The following is an 18,747-nucleotide window of genomic DNA, read 5'->3' on the forward strand; positions in this document are numbered from 1 at the left end:
TAACTATTTAACTGTTCTCTGCCTGAGTTTCCTCAGCTATAAAATGGGGATACTAATGGACATCTAATTCTCAGGATTATGGTGAGGATCAATGACATAAAATAATTAGCACAGTGCCTGGCACACAGAGGCCCTTTCTAAATGCTTATTCCTGTCCTAACTGTTTTGCTTTTAAATACTTTCAGTCTTGACAAAGACACTTTAACCTATCTAGGTCTCAGTTTCCCTATCTTTCAGATAAATATTGGAATAGATGAAGGGATTCATAAGCTGGGGTCCATGAACTTGTTTTTTAACTGGTTTTAAAACTGCATTTCAGTATAATTGATGTCCTTTGTAGTTCTATGCATTAAAAAATATTATTCTGGAGGGCAGAGCCAGGATGTCAGAGAAAAGATAGGGACTTGCCTAAGTGATCCCAAATTTCCTTCCAAATTATATTAAAATAATTCCTCAAAATTAATTCTGGAATGGCAGAACCCACAAAAAATGGGGTGAAATAATTTTCCAGTCCAAGACAACTTAGAATGTTGATGGGAAAGGTCTGTTGTAGGAGGGCAGGGAGAAGAGGGGAGTAGAGTCATTGGCAAGCAATGCCCTGACAAGCCAGGAACAGCCAACAGTTGAGGATAACTGAATCAGAATCAGTGACTTCCAAAGCTCTCAGACCACAGATAGTAAGGGGATTAGATGACTGGTCAGAAGAAGATTATGGGGATTCTTTTGCTGGCACAGAGTGCAGGACTTTGTCGCATTGCCCTTAAATGGGGTCATAGTCCCAGGGTGAGAAGGAACACTAGTACACTAGAGTTTTTGGTCATAAGGAAGTAGTGACCCTACTCACAGTTCCAGAGGAAAAGAGTGCATGTGTCTCTTAAAGAGCAGAGTACAGGCCAGTAAACACATCTGTCCTTAAATCATACCATCATGGAAAAACTGAAAATTTATACCCAGAACTAGTTCTGAAAAGAGTTACCAAAAAAAAAAAAAAAAAAAACAAACCAACCCAAAAACCTAAGACATTACTCCTTCTACCCCAAGAACAGAGCCCAATTTTAACAGAAAAAATGAGCAAAAAAAAAAAAAAAAAAGTCAGACCCTTATAGTGACAAGGGAAGAGTGAAACACAAACTCAGAAGAAGAAAATAAAGCAAAACTGCTATATTAAAAGCCTCAAAGAAAAATGGGAATTGGTCTCAGGTCCAAAATAATTCCTTGAAGAGCTTAAAAAGGATTTTAAAACTCAAATAAGAGAGATAAAGGAAAATATAGAAAAGAAATAAGAGTGATACATGAAAATGAATAATAAATGATAATGAAAAAAGCCAAAAAACTTAGTAAAGGAAACAAAAGAAATACGAAGAAAATAACATATTAAAAAATAGAATAGAGCAAATGGTAAGAGGCACAAAAAATACAAGGAAGAGAACACCTTAAAAAGTAATATAGACCACATGGGAAAAAATATACAAGAAAAGTAGAATTGATCAAGTAAAAAAGTAGGTACAAAAGCTCACTGAAGAAAATAATTTCTTAAAAATTAGAATTGGACAAATGGAAGTTTATGACATGAGACATCATGGAACAATAAAACAAAATCACAAGAATGAAAAAAAAAATAGAAGAATAACTGACTTGCAAAACAGATCAAGGAAAGATAATAGAAAGCCATAATCAAAGAGACTAGCCATTTGTCTTTCAAGAAATTATCAAGGAAAACTGCCCAGATATTCTAGAACCAAAGAGTAAAGGAAAAATAGAAAGAATTCACTGATTTTTTTTCCTGAAAGATATCCCAAAATGAAAACTCCCAGGAATATTATAGCTAAACTCCAAAGCTCCCAGATCAAGGAGAAAATATTGCAAACAACCGGAAAGAAACAATTCAAATGCTGTGAAGTCAAAGTCGATTAATACAAGATTTAGCAGCTTCTACATGAAAAGACAAGAGAGCTTAGAATATGACATCCCAAGGGGCAAAGGAGTTAGGATTACAATCAAGAATCACTGACCCAGTAAAATGGAATAAATCTCCTAGAGAAAACATGGACATCCAATAAACTGGAGGACTATGAAAAAAAAATCAAAGATGAATAGAAAAATCTGACTAAGACCCAAGAGAAACATACAAAAAGTAAACAGGAAAGAAAAATCACAAGAGATACAATAAGGCTAAACTGTTACATTCATACATTAGAAGATAATACTTGTAACTTCTAATAACTTTATTATTATTAGAGCAATTAATAGGAGTACACAAAATAAAATTAAGGAGTAAGAAAAAGGAAATGCAGTGAGAAGGGGGAAGGGAGAGGTATACTGGAGTGAATTATTTCACATAAAAGAGGCAAGAAAGAGCTTCTAGAATGGAAGAGAAGATGGAGGAAGTAGGGGGAGGATGGGTATTTTTTGAATCTTACTCTCATTAGAATTGGCTCAACAAGGGAATAACATACACATTCATGTGGGCATAGAAATCTGTCTTGGAAAAGAGATAAGAGGAGGGATGAGGGAAAGGGGACAGAGTGAGTAAATGGAGTGGGAGATAGGATGGAAGGAAACATACAGCAATAATAATTGTGAATAAATTTTTACAGCAAGTTTTTCTGATAAATCATTTCTCAAATATATAGAGAACTGAGTCAAATTTATATGACTACAAGTCATTCTTTAGTTGATAAATGGTCAAAGGATATGAATAGGCAGTTTTCAGCTACCTATAGTTAAATGAAAAAATGTTCTAAATCACCAACTGATTAGAAAAATGCAAATAGTGTCTTTTGATTGGAATTGTGGTATGGGATTGTGATGGCATATTGTTGTGCATAAAAAAATGGAATGCAGGTTGCCTTTAGAAAAACCTGGGAAAACTATGGGAACTGATGCAAAGTGAAATGAGCAGAACCAAGAGAATATTATATACATAACAGCAATATTGTATGATAATCAACTTTGGATGACTTAACTATTCTCAGCAATAAAATGATCCAAGACAACACTGAAGGACTTATGATGAAAACCATTATCCACTTCTAGAGAAAGGCCTGAGTGTATGTACCTTGAAGCATACTTTAAAATATATTTATTTTTCCTGTTTTTTTTTTTAGCTAATATGAAAATGTTTGTATAACTATATATGTATAAACAATATAAAATTACTTGTCTTCTCAAGGAAAGGAACCAAGAAAAGAGGAAGAGAGAGAATTTATAATTAAAAAATTTTTAAAAACCCTAATGTTAAAAATATTTTTTACATGTAATTGAAAAAAAAAATTAATAAAAAAATTAATTAAATACAAACCTTATTTCCAGAAGGGACAAGTATGTTTTATTGAACAACCAAAGGGATCTATTTACAGAAAAATTTAAGAGTCCTTGGCCTACATGATCCCTAAAATCCTTTTTGGTTCTAAATCTATTTCTTATATGATGATCTTACCTGGCACTTGATAAGCATGTTGAAGAATTCATCTCCAGGCTCCTGAGCATCCCCCTCCCCACGAAGGTGGCCCATATTGTTATGGGTGATCCGAAGACCTGGCAGGCTGCCTACACTGGCACGCTGGTCATCCAACCGGCGACTTTGGGAGCTGGCAATTAGGTCAAAGAACTCCTCTGTCTGAGGGGAGGCCATCAGAGATGAGTGAGCTGGTGGAGAGACACAAGTGGGAGAAGAGGATGAAGCAGGCCTCGAGCTCTGAACGGACTCTGCTGGTGCTCCCTTCCAGCTCTGAGGAAAGGACAATCCCGCCCATCTGTAAAGTCCTTAAAATTCTCTCAAATGTTTTTGTGTTCCTGGCCTCATTTGGAGAGTCCCCAGAACTTAGCAGACAGGGCAAAGATTGCTATCCTAGTTTGACAATTTGGGAAACTAAGAACAGGGAGGAAGAGGGAGAGCCAGGATTGTGACCCGGTTTTCCTGAGTTCCTCTTCCCATTACGGCATCCAAAAAAATCTAGTTTTAGGGAGATCTAGATAGCCCAAACAGACATTATCCCCTCACCCTGGTAATAGCCTAACTCCCAGGATCAGTGTCTGCCACAGAAAGGGCCCAGCTGGGTTCCAGAGGCACCCTGAATTTCAGCCCTGGCTCCCAGAGCCCAGAGGTTCCTTGTGCCAGGGCCCTCCTCGAGACAGACACCTTCCTGATCCGCTGTTGACTAAGAACGTCTCGGCAGTTATTGAGGAGGGGAGGGAAAGGGCAGTGGTCCTGAGGTGCAGGGCATGGCTTCAGTCCCAGAGTGGCCAGTCAGCTTCCTTCTCATCTGTGCCTGGACAAAGGCTGTCCCCTACAGCTGTTGCAATAGAGATAATTTCCCTTGCAACTGTGGGTGTCACTTCATAGCTGCTTTCCTGCGTGGATTCCCTGGGAATCTCAGCTCCTTGGTGTGCCTTGGCCCCAGCTCCTTAGCCTGTCAGAAGGTGACAGGAGGGGATGGCCTTTCTCCTCCCACACAAGCTCAGGGATGTGTCTCCTGTGCCCTGATTGCAGGAGTGTGCCAGCAGGGCTAGGGGGTAGGGAACAAGGTAATTACATGCTTTCCCCCATTATTAAGCCTAACTTTAGGATATGGGGGATAGGTTGGGGATGGGGAAGGGATGTAATATTACTTTCAAAAAGCCCTTTGCAATTGATTTGCATGGGTTCTTTCTTTGCAAATCAAGCAGCTTTCTGTTTTGCACATACACAACCCAGTAACAGATACCCAATGATTACAAGGAACCGGGTGTAATTATAGTCCTCTAATCAGCAAAGGGAAAGGCAGGATTGCATGATTCACCCATCTGCCTGCCCTTTCCCCAGCTCTTTAATCCCCCTGTCTCAGAATCTCTGGCGTTGATGCCGACTCCATCCACATGGATGAAAACATCTATGTCGTGGCTCAAGTCAGGTGCCTTTGAATCCAGGTGAGCTTGCCAGTTTGGTGCAGTTTAAATTAGACTCACTGAGAGAAGACTGATATACTTGGGGCAGAAATCTTTCTGCCCTAAAGGGGGTGGTGTATGGAGAAGCCCAGGTGAGCAGAATAAACAGACCAGACATTAAGAAACTTGAGTTTTAATCCTAGGACTTTCTGTCAGATTGGCAAATCCCTTCTCCAGTTTTGGCTTCTTTCCCTTTCTGTAAAAATGAGGGGCCTGATGATCCTTTGAGCTTCTGACGCCCCAACATTCTATAACTCTAGCTCCCAGGTTCCACAACCCCGATTCCTCCCTCACTTACATATTCTTTCCTCCAAGGTGGGAGTGGGCGTGTTAGCCTCAGCTGCCCCAGCTTGGCCCTCTTCCAGGGGACAGCGCTGGTCATCCATCCGGTTGCTTTGAAACTTACTCAGTAGGTCAAAGAAACATTCCTCATCAGATGGGGCTCGTGGGATTTTCTGGAAGGATAGGAGAAACAGAGAGAGGAGAAGTTAAATGGTAGAGAGGAAGGGGAATAGATTTATCCTGGAGAAAACTGTCTTTCCCTCATCTCTTCCCTATCTTTCCCTTGGGCTCTAGATATAGTCAGCTCAATGGCTGGAGAACAGACTAATGAAATCAGGCTTAGTTCTTCCTCCGTTTTATAATCCTGTGATCCTCCTTCTAGGACAGACAAGTGCACCTCAATTTTTTCCAGAGTGACTCCCATGTTTCTTTGTTGTTGCTGCTGTCTGTCCTTTAGTACTTGGAACATTTTAAGGCTAGAGTAATAGATGTTCAGTTAATATCTCCTGGTTGATTTATTTGTGAGTGGAATACTATTGTAGAATATTGGGAGATAAATAGAAATAAAGACATGGCTCCTGACTTCAAGTCAGACCAGGCCATGGGTCATCACCAGGAAAGCCAATACATTTGAGTGAAGATTTTACTCTAGGAGACAGAAAAGAGGTGATGTGGAGAGCAGAGTGTTGATCCTGAAGGGTCTGATCCTTTAAAAAAAAAAAAAAAAAAAAAAAAAACTTCTAAGCCCCGCTATGACCTCCCTCATTCCCATGCCCTTATGCTCCTCTATCAATATTGTGGGCCAAAATTGGATTGTGGGAAGTGAAGGCAGCAATCAGTGATTGTGGTAAATTAAATATCCCCAATAATTCAGTACCATCCTGGATGACCTCAGGAATGTGCTTTGACTTATTAGAGTCAAAGTTAATTCTTTATTCTCTTGCTTAACTCCAACAAGAATATTGATCTGTACACCTATATGTTATGGCCAAAATTCATTAATACTTATTGATCACCAAATGGAAGAGAAAACGACATTGGACTATTCATAAATAGCTTAGGCCCATCCTTCTCAAATCAGGCATCCATTTATGGTCATTCGAAACCAACCATGCTCCCATACCAACATTCTTGGAAGGAAAATTGATGGAAAGCAAGGCTAAGACCAAGTTGCTGCTAACTTTGATAAGCAAAACAAACAACTGGGTTTTCAATTATTTTCAAGTGTCTGAAAGCAGAAAGCTTTGAAAACATTTCTTTGGTGAGTTTGAACAGTAAAAAAAGCCAGCCTGTCTAGCTGCAGCCGGTTGAGGGTTTCTCTTGCTTATCTCATGCTGGAACTAAAGATTCTAAAGGTTTTGAATAGCCCTAGACCATTCTCTAAATTTGGTCCAGGTTTAACTGGACACTCTCAGTTCATACTTTTGCACAAAGGACAAATGATGAAAGCAAGATAGTGGGAAAGAGATAGTGATTTTCAAGTAGAAGAAATTCCTTCTTCTTCCAAATCTAATGTAGTTCTCCCTATTTGACTTGTATCTATTATCTACTCATGGTAGACAACAGAATCTGGGGCAGAAACTCTGATCTAGAACTCTGAAAACATCTTCCAGAGATTCTGTTGCTGGTTACCATTCCTCTGAAGGACTACCCTTCCCCCAGATTCCTGTCCCACCAGCTGCAAACATCCGATTTACTGGCACCAAATTATAGATTTGGAGGCTTCTGAAAGGGAGTCCTAAATGACTACTGTCATATATTTAGTCTGGGTCCCTGGAAGAGCCAAGCTGCCAGCCTGATCAGACTGGACAGATCAGGGCTTTGGAGCCTTTGGAGCCAGCCTACCCTGGTGGGAGAGATGGAGTCAGGGGGCTCAGAAGCCTGGAGGAAAGTACTCCTTCTTACTGGAACTTCTACTCTCCACTCCCCTCTGAAGGAGCTCCTTTGGGTTGTCCTTAGAATAGCATTCACTCACAAGTGTGTAAGACTTTATATTTTCCAAAATTTTCCTCAAATTTGCTCTACATGAAGCCTTTCTTCATTCTTTCAATTGCTACTGCTTCTCTCCTCCATTATCTCCAATCACTCAGGATTTATTTTAAATATACTGCTGTGTATACTTTTTGTCTACTATGTTGGAAGTAGATTCCTTGAGGATAGGGGTGATTTCCTTTTTTGTCTTTATATCTTTAGTGCCTGGTATACAGCAGGCAATTAGTAAATGATTGTAGAAGACAAGAGAAGTGCTTTGAGGGATTACTATCCCTATTTGACAAATGAGGGAAGGAGAAAAAAGAGATGATTTATGTAGGTTCATATGGTCAGGCTAGAACTAGAATTAGGGCTCTTTCCTGGATTTAGAAGTGGTTAGCTAAGTGGTCAGTGGATAGAAGGCCAGGCTTGGAGTCAGCAAGACTCTTCTTTACGAATTCAAATCTGTCTCAGACACTTACTATCTGTGTGACCATGGACAAGTCACTTAACCCTGATTCCCTAAGTTTCCTCATTTATAAAATGAGTTGGAAAAGCAAATGGGAAATCTCTCTCATCTTTGCCAAAAAAACCTCAAATGGGATCAGGAAGAGTTAGAGGATACAACTGAAATAAACAACAAAGTTCCTTTCATTTCTTTTTCCCTCCCTTTCATTTCTCTATGATCTTACGTTCATTCCAAAAAGGACTTGCTAGAAATCAACTCTGTGCTGTGCTCATTACCCAGAATAAGGTTTTTTCTTCCCCTAACCTCCATCTCAGGGCAAGGCAAGGAACCAAGTACTCTGGTTTCCCTTCTCACATACCCTGCTCCCCACTTTCCCCAGGTGTTCAAGCTAATGCAACAGAAGGAGGAAGAAGTGGTCCTACTCTGAAAGTCATCCCTTCCTCCTAGTCTGGAATATCAATCCTGCAACAATATCCTTGTTCTCCTCCTAAAATTGATACAAAGGGTAAGGGAGCAGGGGAATGAGAGAGGCACGCAGGAAAGCAGATTTGGAGGAGGGCTGCTGCTGCTCTTTTCTAGTCCTTCTCTAAGTGCACTCAGCCATCATCCTGACTGAGTCTATAAACAGAGCATTTCTGAGGCTCCTCAACTTAGGGGTGGAGGAGGTTGTTTGCAGAAAGGACAGAGGCTAGAAAGAACAGGGAACTGAAGACAGAAGCAAGAAGAGGCTGGACTTTAGGATATATTCTGATTGGAGATTATTCTAGGGTTTTTCTGTTTGTTTGTTTTGTTTTTCAAGACCCAAGATCCTGGGAAGAGAATCGCAGAGATTGGGGATCAGGGGACTTAGGTTTCAGTCTTTTTTGTTACATATCTGCTGTGTGACCAACCATCCTGTCTCTGCATCCCTCCTCAGCAAAATGAGATTTTTGGACTAGATGATCATTAAGGTTCCCTTTGGCTCTGACATACTCTATCCCATGATTAATGATTTTGAGATTATATACAACATAGGGGGATTCTACTTCTCCTCAAGAGAAAAGGCCAGGTCATGCTTCTTCAGTATGAAGAGAGATCAACTGAGAAAGGCTAAGAGTGAAACCTAGAGATTAAGGGAAGGGAAAAGGGAATAGTATGTATTAAGCACTTACTATGTGCTTGACATTATGTTGAGCTTTATAGATATTATTTCATCTGATCCTTACAACAAGGTAGGTATTGTACTTATCCCCATGTTAACAGATGAGGAAACTGAGGCACACGGAGATTAAGTGACTTGCCAGGAACACGTAAGTAGTATGTATCTAAGGCAAGATTTGAATTCAGGTCTTTCTGATTTGAGGCCCAGTCCTCTGCTCATGCACCACTGAGCTGCTAGACTTGGCTCCTTCCAAGTTATGGGGAAGGAGACCCAGTCTTAGGAGACTTAGAAGCCCCTTGCAACCTCAAGCAGGCAATTTAAAAACCAATCACATACATAGGGTGTTCTGCCTCTATTCAGCAAGGAAGAATCTCAGGAAACTAGTTCCCTAAGAGATGAGACAGGATGGGAATATAAACAAGCTCCAGACAGGTTTAGGTAAATCTCTGGATGACAGATCCATGGCAGGTTATAGTGAAACTCAGGGATGCTTGGGGATGTCCCTAACATCGGGTGGTGATCCCAGCTTCCTACAAATTGCCCCCTAGCTGAAGTCAGGAACTTGGCTCAGGGGGAAGGTGAGGCTGACCCCAAAGGGTGTTACTCACATCTCTAGGATTTCTCACTGTCCACATCTAAGCAACACTGAAGTTATTTCCTTCCCTCTGGGTGAAGGGCTGGGGCTACCTCCACAATCCTGACTCTCCTAGCCCACAACCACCCTTTGGAGGCACCAGGGAACTCCCTATGCAGCTAATCCCAAGGAAGGGACTGTACCAGAACCAGAAATACTAGTCCCTGACCCAAGCAGATGGTGGACCAGAGGAGAACAGAACTGTTGTGGGGACTGTCCATTTTTGCACCTAAGGTCAAGGAAGTATAGAAGAGTTTAGTGTTTTGGTTTTTTTTTTGACAGTCACTTTTAAAGAGGATGGTTAACCAGAAATCACATTGTCTATTCCACTGACCTATTACCATTTTCCATTCTCCCCTTTCCCTCCCCCCTCCCCACCTGACCCAATTTGTTTATAGCTCAATCTGACTCTGACTTGAACCCTCCCAAACTTAGGTCTAGATCACTAATCGTCCCAGTTGGGAAAATTTTTGGTAATTCTTGAAATGGAAAGCATAGAGAAGGAGGTAATAAGCATCTAGGGAGTAAAATAATAAGTATTCATTAAGCACCTGTTATGTTCCAAGCACTATGCTAAGCACTTTACAAATATTATCTCATTTGAGCTTCACAACAAATCCCATGATGTAGTGCTCTTATGGTTCTTGAAATGAGGAAATGGAGTAAGTCAGAAATTAAATGACTTTGGAAGAGTCACTCAACTAGTATTTGATGCTGGATTTGAACTCTGGTCTTCCTAACTCCAGATCTAGCACACTTTGCCATCTATCTCCCTCTGAGACCGAGGACTGACCACTGTCACCAAAGGAAATGTGGAATTAGGGATGTGTCTTGCCCTTTTTAGGTTGGTGGTAGCTCCAAATTTTTCTTCCACCCAGAGTCTGCATTTCCTGGAATTCTACAATTAGAGCTTCATTCCTTGTGCACTACCCTCTCAACTCCTTAAAAGTCCAAATCCCCGGGGAAAGAGCGAGCATACGTGTAAGTCTGTAATGCCAACAAGGTGACTGATGTTGGCTTGCTTTTTTGAAAGAAAGAAGGCTGAAACAGCACGAGAACACCAAGGGCTTGTGATGAAGGGAGTATCAACTAGTGGGTAATGCAGTTCAAAAAATGGTACAAAGAGGTGGGGGAGGCCTGAAGATCAACTTTGTTGACATCATTCTTTTCCAACACATCTCCTGCACCTTCCTAATAATGGCCCATCTCCCACCCACTTTCTCCTTGAGTTAGGATTAAGGACCTTGTTTAAAACCTTTCAGGACAGATAATGGTGCTGATCTGGGAGGAAACCAGGTGGTCATGGCCAGTTTGTGCTTCCTGGGCACCTGGCTGGTATAAAATGCTGAAGAAGCATTAGCTGCCTCAGAGGGAATTTTCACTGTCTAGTTTGTCACCAGCAGACCTGGAAGAAGCAGATAAGAGTGAGATAGAATCTAGAGGCTGATGGGTAGGGTTTGGCCAAACCTCAGGGTTGGGGAAGAATATTCTCTTTCCAATTTTTCCATTTCTGGGGAATTTCTGGCACAGAACACAAATCTTTCAATTTTCTCTCAGAATCTGTTCACAACCCTCAGGATGGGTAGAGGATTTTTACAAGATTCCATAAACCTAGAGCTTGAGTTAACAGTTTGGGGGGCTTGCCAAATAGGAGGTACAGGACAAAAATGATACCTACACAGAAGGAATCTTGGTAAAGCAAGAAGTGCAAAGGACTAAGTTAGGATGAAGCCTTCCAGACAAGAGAACAGGCAGGATGGTTAGCTCTCTCCATTCCCATTGTAATCTGCTTGCTCAGTATTCCAGGCTCTGATCCCACTCCCCACCCTGAGCCCCATTCCCAATTCTGCCTTAGGTAATTCCCCTTACTGACTGTGGGACTTCTATTTTTTCTGTATGTAACAGCATCAAACATACCCTTCAGAGAGCTCTAAGGTTTCTTAGTCAATATATTTGGTTTTATGGAAACCCTGGGAAAGACTCAGTTGTGGGTGTCCCAACCTCTGCCTAGCTTTGGGGCCTTTCTCCTGCTCATTACACAAGACTGAATGAAGCTGCAGATTCACTTTCAGCATGTCCTGTGTTCCTCACTAGAGGTAAAGTTAGTCCTGAGCCAGCTGAAAGTTATAGAATGCTTACTTAGAGGACCCTCAAGAGAGATGCCTTCTCATCTGGAGCCCTATGTCTTTCTCAGAGACTATTCCTCCTCCCCATCCTCCACTTTCCAGACCTGGATATTCTCTGTCAGTGAGGCTGATTCATTTCTAAACATAGACAAGGTTATATTAACATTTTAGAGTACACACAAGGTCTCTACACATTTCTAAGGTCACTCCATATGCCTATGCTAGCTAGCAGTACAACGTACTAACAACTCATGACTCTTAAGTTATCTCACTGTGTCCAACTTCATCCTGGGCAGGCCTTAGGAGCTCAGCAGAAGGATAAAGAGACAGGTGTACTCACACACCAAAGCACTGATACTGCCCTGATTGCGAATCAAGGAAACATAGTTAAGATCTTTCTGAAGTAGTAGAAAGAGAGCTGGGACTTGGCTGTGAATTCTAGATCAGTCACTTCTTAGCTGTGTAGTCATAGGTAAATCACCTAACCCTATGAGCATCAGCTTCTCATGGAAAAAAATGGGAATAATAACCCTAATGACAACATTCTTATTCGCTTGTTTCATGGTGATGTGAGTTGTTAGTATTAGCCCATCTCCTTAGCACTAATATTTTCCCCCTGGTGTTATTGAAGTCTAAAAACCATATAATTCCATGGTTCAGAAAAAATCAACATTGTATTTATTATAAGAGAGGGTTCTTTTTCTATATAGAGTAGGAGGAGGTGGGGGTGGAGGAGAGTCATTGGGAAGTGACAGCCATGTAAGAAAGAGCATCAATAGGAGAATTTAAAAAAAAAATAAAATTACAGATGACTCAAACAGTACCGGAAAGACACATGGTGGCAAGTAGGACTCGGCATATTACTAATAATTTACATGTGAAAAGTAGCATACCATATATCTAGGTGCACATGTCATGGAGCATGAGCAAAAGATCACAGGCAAGAGTGATTATTGTCTCAATATCCCAAAATATTAAGAGATCAACCTGAGGAAGTTCCTAGGTAGTGTGCTAGGCTCAGTCTGGAAGACCCAAGTTCATATCTAGGCTGAGACTTAGTCTCCTTGACTACAAAATGGTGATTAAAACAGCACCTATCTCACAGAGTTGTGAAAATCAAATGAAATCTTACTTATAAAGTATTTAGTCATACAGTGTGCACTTAATCCTCCTCTCCCTCCTTTATTCTTTCATCCCTCCATCCCTTTCTTCCCTCTTTCCTTCCTTCCTTCCTTCCTTCCTTCCTTCCTTCCTTCCTTCCTTCCTTCCTTCCTTCCTTCCTTCCTTCCTTCCTCTCCTTCCTTCCTTCCTTCCTTCCTTCCTTCCTTCCTTCCTTCCTTCCTTCCTTCCTTCCTTCCTTCCTTCCTTCCTTCCTTCCTTCCTCCCTCCCTCCCTCCCTCCCTCCCTCCCTCCCTTCCTCCCTACCTCACAGAATGCAAAGGCATGAATAGGCCTCAATCTATATCACTTGAGGGATTGTCTCAGATAAAAGTATCAAAATATTCATATCCTGACTCTCTCATTCTATTAGTCAAAATGCCCACAGTACTTCCAATAATGTCTAATCCTTGCCTCTGAGGAAAGTCAGGCTATTATGAACCTCTGAATGGATTCTCTTTGATCATGGTGGGGATGTGTGTGTGTGTGTGTGTGTGTGTGTGTGTGTGTGAGAGAGAGAGAGAGAGAGAGAGAGAGAGAGAGAGAGAGAGAGAGAGAGAGAGAGAGAGAGAGAGAGAGAGAGAGAGAGAGAGAGAGAGAGAGAAAGAGAGAGAGAGAGAGAGGGAGAGAGAGAGAGAGAGAGAGAGAGAGAGAGAGAGAGAGAGAGAGAGAGAGAGAGAGAGAGAAAGAGAGAGAGAGAGAGAGAGAGATATGTTCCCTCAGTGCTCAGTAACAGTGAAGAGAGGGTTCTCTTTTGAAAAAATTGAAAGAGTTTTCTTCCTTCAGTTGATTCATAAGGTCTGCTCTTGCCTCCTGAAAAGCTACAGGGGAAGATAGACTGTGCCTCTCAGAGCCTCCTTGGTTTAAATTCGATGGCTCCAAAGGATTAGGCAGAAAGATAGGATTAGAATCAAAAACTGCCAAATTTTATGTAACCTTAACTGTGAGGATCACTTCCCTTGTCCTGCTTGCATTCCAGGGGCAAAGATGCCGTTCATCCAATGTTGATGACTCCATGACCAGATGAAGCAAAACCATCCTGGAGATGGCATCTGATACTCAAACCTCTTATCCCTGCTCCCAGCCCCAGCCTCTGATCGGTAACCCTTCCTCTCCTTTACATGAGAAGCACATAGGATTTAATGTGTCTATACCTTGAGGAACAATCAGTGACACGCTGGTGACTGCAACCTCCTCATGAAAAACAGAGAATCTGAGAGTCAGAAGGGACTCTGAGAACTCGATTATTCCAACCCCTTTGCCTACAGGTGGGTGACTGTGAAAGTCATCTGCATGTACAGAGGAACGAGCACCCATTTGGAGTAAGAGGCCCAGGATTCACATCCCCACCCAGTCATCTGTTATCTGGGCAAGGCCTTCTGACCCTTAGGAACTCAATTTCTTCCTCTGTAAATTAGGAGGTTTGGAGATTCCCCCCTTCCCCCCCAGCTCTACGGTCCTTAGGGCAAAATCTAAATGGTCAAAAAATTCATCCACAACGAGATAATCTAATCTCTCTGGTTCAGTAGGAACCTCCCCCTCCCCCCACGCCTTCCTGGGGGAATAGCATCCCTTTCACAAAGCTCCCCAACCCGGCCCAAGAATAAACTGCCTAGTAACCCTCTTCACTAGCTCTTTGCTGCAAGCACGTCTCAGAATAGAATCGCCCACCGTCCCCTCCTCTTTTAACTAAAGCGGCGTCTTTTAGGTGACTGTCTCTCCTTCCTCCCCCCTCCCCGCTAACAGCTGGTACGGATGGTGAGGGAACCTGAGGAAAACGCAAACTCCCTTTAAACTTTGCGGACTTCGGATTCCGTCCCGGCCTCTCCCGGCCTGCCCCTCCAACAGCCAGACTCCCGGTTTCACCCGCCAGCTCCAGGGTTAAAACAGCGGATAATGGGCACTCAGATGCAAACGTCTTTCCGGACAAAAGGGAGAGGCTGGCTGGGAGGCACTTTTCACTAGCCCTGACCTTCGGCGCACACACAGCCCCTAGGACTAACCGGACACAAGGCAGGGAGGAGAACGAAGCCCCCCCCCCCAGACAGCACAACCGTCCCCGGCCCCCTGGGAAGGACCAGGTCATTATTGTTCGGCTTAGCGGGAACTGTCCGACAAGTTTTCCGCGGGCAGAGGAGTTTTGGAATTTCCTAGGGAGGGGGCGTTCCAGGGCCCCAGTTCTGTAACAAAAGGAACAATTGCCCCCTCCCCCGACTCCATCTGTCGGCGCTCCCGCTTTCCCAGGGACCCGGGACACTCACTCAGAATCTCCAATGGCTGGTCCCCGAGGTTCGCCCCGGAGGGGCCGGGCTGCGGGCGGGGGCAGCGCTCGGCGGAGCCGGGTTAGTTAGCGCTCGTCGCCGCTGGCCGGCCCACTCCGCGCGGCGGCCCGAGCGCCTCGGCCATGTGAAAGGCGACCCCCGTGCCAAGATTCCTCGCGGGAGCCGGAGGTGTCACGGCCACGGCCGCCGCCGGAGGCTGAGAGACAGCCGCCTCTCCGGGAGCCAGGGATTGTACTCTCTGCTTTTTACAGGCTCCGGGAGCTGGGGCTGCGGGGTCCCTCCCACTCCTCAGCTCCCCGCCCACCTCCTCCACGCGCGCTCTTAGGAAGCGATTCAAAAGGCTTGGGGCCCCCCGAAAATTCTGCCGGGGCCAGCCCCCGGAGACAGGACGCCCCAACCTCGCCGACGCTCACCCCAGCCCTTCCCGGCCGAAGTCAGAGCCCGAGGCCTCCGGCTGGTGTGTTTTTGCTAGTAACCCAAAGCCAGCTACCATCACTCCAACTGTAAAGGCTATTCGGGACGGACCCCCTTCTCGGGGCCGCGCCGCCTGTCCTGGGTTCTTGTGAGCACGCACTCTTGGCCAGACTCGGGGCAGTGAAAAGAACCTGAGCCAAGTAAGAGAGATGAAAGCGACACCCACTTCTGTGGGAGCGCGAGCAGCGGGGCTCCGGGTGTGGACGCCAATTTGTGGTCAGATTTTTTCCTGTGCATTGATCTATTTTATAGGGGTTTCCCCCTCTTTTTGTCTTTTTATATAAAAAAAAATCTTTGTTATAAAGCATAGCTCTGGGAAGGGAGAGGATATGCAGGAAGAATTTTAGTGATGTGAAACCAAAATATATTAGCAAAGTTTTATTTAAAAAAAATAAAGCTGAGGTAGGAAGACAGGCTAAACTCTTCGGTTATCCCAACCTTGCAGAGAGCGGGGAGGTTTGATCCACTTTTATGGAACCTGTACATTGTACGGTAACTTGAACATCATCTAACTAAATCACTTGTTTTTACAAATGGGTAAACTGAGGATCACCGAGCTAAAAGGAGGACTACTAATGAACCTTATGATTTCAAACCAAGCTCATCGTTCTTGCTGGACCTCAGGCTCCCGCCTACAATTCTGAGTGGCCAAATTCAATATTTACAAATACAGTATTCCCTTATTAAAGAAGGGTTAAGGAAAGAGCTGGTATCCGTTGTTACCAGGTCTGAGCAGTAGCTGTGGGGTTTAATAATTCCATAACCCAAAAGAAGGTTGAGTAGCATGGGAGAGGATGGAAATAAATCAGGTATTTATGTGGAGAGTAATATGCCAGGTTTAGATTGAGGTGACCTGGATTTAATCTCCTGTTCTAAGACACTCAATAGCTTTGTGACCATATACAAGTCACTCCTCCCCTCAGAACCTGTTTCATCATCTGTAAAATGGGAATAATAAAACCTGTACTCAATATATCACAGGCTTGTTGTGAAGAAAGAACTCTAAACCCTATATAACAATGAGTTATTTTATTGTTCTGAAAATGGAACTGTTTCAGTGCTATGAGAATTGACATATTGATCACCTCTATTTCCCCTGGTCCAGATTTTGTCTCTAAATAGAATCCAGAGTAATTTCCTGGCATCATATCAGATTAGGGACATCCTCAAACAACCCAAGCAATACTTTAATGATTCTTCCTCCCCTCACTGCCATGGATCCAAGGATTTATATAAATTCATCTGGAACTGTTTATATTCATTAAAGATTCCATAAATTAATCTCCTGCTTGGGTGAAGGAAGTTGTCTTGAGATTTGTTCTTCAGACTCCAAGGAGACTGTGCTTCTCATTCATACCTGAGCTATTTCTCCCTCTCCTACTCTCCCCCTCTCCTCCATGAAATGATTGCTATTCAGTGGTTATTATGCCATGGGAACAGGGAACATAGTGAACACTGAAATGAGTTGGCAGAATGGGGAAAAAAACCAGAAAAGTGCTATCAGGATAGCCAGTTTTAACCCTGATTTTTCCACTGGGTAGATATTTTGGCCAAAGATCCACATAGAACCCAAACTTCTCATCCTGACACTCAGGCCCTCTATTACCTGGCTCCTACCCACCTCTCCTTGTTAAGGTAACATTTCCTCTCATGCAAATACTCTCTATCCCAAGCCAACTGGGCAACCAGTGCTGCTTCTTTCTTTTTTTTTTTTTTTTTTTTGAGGCTGGGGTGAAGTGACTTGCCCAGGGTCCCACAGCTAGGAAGTGTTGAGTGTCTGAGACCAAATTTGAACTCGGGTCCTCCTGAATTCAGGGCTGGTGCTCTATCCACTGCGCCCCCTAGCTGCCCCAAGCAGTGCTTCTTACACTACGCACTTGCACCCTGTGCCAGGGAAGTATCTCCTCATCTCTGTTTTAGAATTCTTGTCTTCCAAGAAAGCTAGGCTTAGCTCAGGAGCTTCTTCCTCTAAGAGTCCTTCCCTCATCCTCCTCTTGCGTCTCCTTTCTCACAATAGTTTCTATTGAATTTCTCTGACCATAGAATCAAAAACAGCCATATATAGGAGCCACCTAAAACTGGAACCAAGAACCACTTGTGAATTTTACTGAGAAATCAGCAAACTCAAAAGTGTGTCCAGGGTACATTTTTCTCCCTCAGAGAGGTGGTTGTTAAACATTTACCAGCGTATACCCTTGGCTCCAGAGTTGGAAAAGAATTCAGAAGCTATCAGGTGCAACACCCTTCATTTTACAGATAAGGAAAATGAGACCCAGAGAGGTTCTGAGAATTTGACTCCTAATGAAAGCCAAAAAACTCCTTTAGAGTAGCAAGTATTGTATTTTTATATTTGTATCCCCAGTGCCCAGAACATTAAGTGCTCAATAGGTTACAAAGGTAACCTTTTTGTATTAATTTTGTGACCCATGTGTGTTCCTATTTGTAAAATGGGGAAAATAATTCCACTATGCTAGCTTCACAGAGGTTTTCTAAAAATCAGATAACAGAACAAACATGAAAGGCCTTTGAAAAAAGTCCCATATATTATACATGCATAGAGAATAGTTTGTTTCTTTAGGCCAGAATTTTAGGTTTTCTATTTGCCCAAAGACGAAGAATATCATTGCAGTGACCACCACAAGTGGGATCAGATGGCTGGGAAGGGACCCATGGAAAGAAAAGGAAATGAAAAAATAAAGTTTTGCACAGGACTTAGGCAGATGAGAGATCTGAAATCTGGTAATAGCCTTCCAAAAGCCACTCCAAGGCAAATACTTAGGCATCATATAGTGATTTAAGGTTTATAACATTTTTTTTCATTTTTTCTCCACAATCACCTTGTGAGGGAGGTGTCATTGTTATCACTCCCCCATTTTATAGATGAAAAAACTAAGACAGGGAGAGGTTAAATGATTTGCCCTTGATCACACAGCTAGTGTTTAAGGTAGGATTTGAACTTTGGTCTTCTAGACTATGTCTACCATGTTACCCATTATGCCACTTGATTGCCTTGTTGCCATATTGCTAATAACATCCTTTGCATGGTTCCAACCTTCTGCTGAGGAGATCTTTACCCTTTTCTCTTCAGCAAGCCAAAAAATCCCCTTTGGGGAAATCTCAGAGACCCGCTATAGCCATGGAATATCTCCTACCACTCCAGGAAAAGTTTTTTGAGCTACTCCAGCAAACTGTATTTTTTGGAGGGATATATTCTTGGAGTAACTTTTACACACACACACACACACACACACACTTTCTGGCCTTTCCTCTTTCCTGCCCTAGGT

At 42.9% G+C, this 18,747-nt stretch overlaps 1 protein-coding gene across 3 annotated transcripts in view; it reads right to left on the reverse strand.

Annotated features, from left to right (window-relative positions):
* The window catches only part of GPSM1 (G protein signaling modulator 1), a 131,978-nt gene that overhangs the window by 7,391 nt on the left and 105,840 nt on the right, over window positions 1-18,747 (reverse strand). For all 3 annotated transcript variants that reach the window (XM_074294103.1, XM_074294102.1, XM_074294104.1), the window contains exons 12-13: window positions 5,225-5,381; window positions 3,440-3,648 (exon numbers count right to left, since the gene is read on the reverse strand). In XM_074294103.1, the coding sequence (XP_074150204.1) occupies window positions 3,440-3,648; window positions 5,225-5,381 (366 nt within the window). The remainder of the gene's footprint in view (window positions 1-3,439; window positions 3,649-5,224; window positions 5,382-18,747) is intronic.

The sequence above is a fragment of the Sminthopsis crassicaudata genome, chromosome 2 (assembly GCF_048593235.1).
Source record: "Sminthopsis crassicaudata isolate SCR6 chromosome 2, ASM4859323v1, whole genome shotgun sequence".
NCBI lineage: Eukaryota > Metazoa > Chordata > Mammalia > Dasyuromorphia > Dasyuridae > Sminthopsis > Sminthopsis crassicaudata.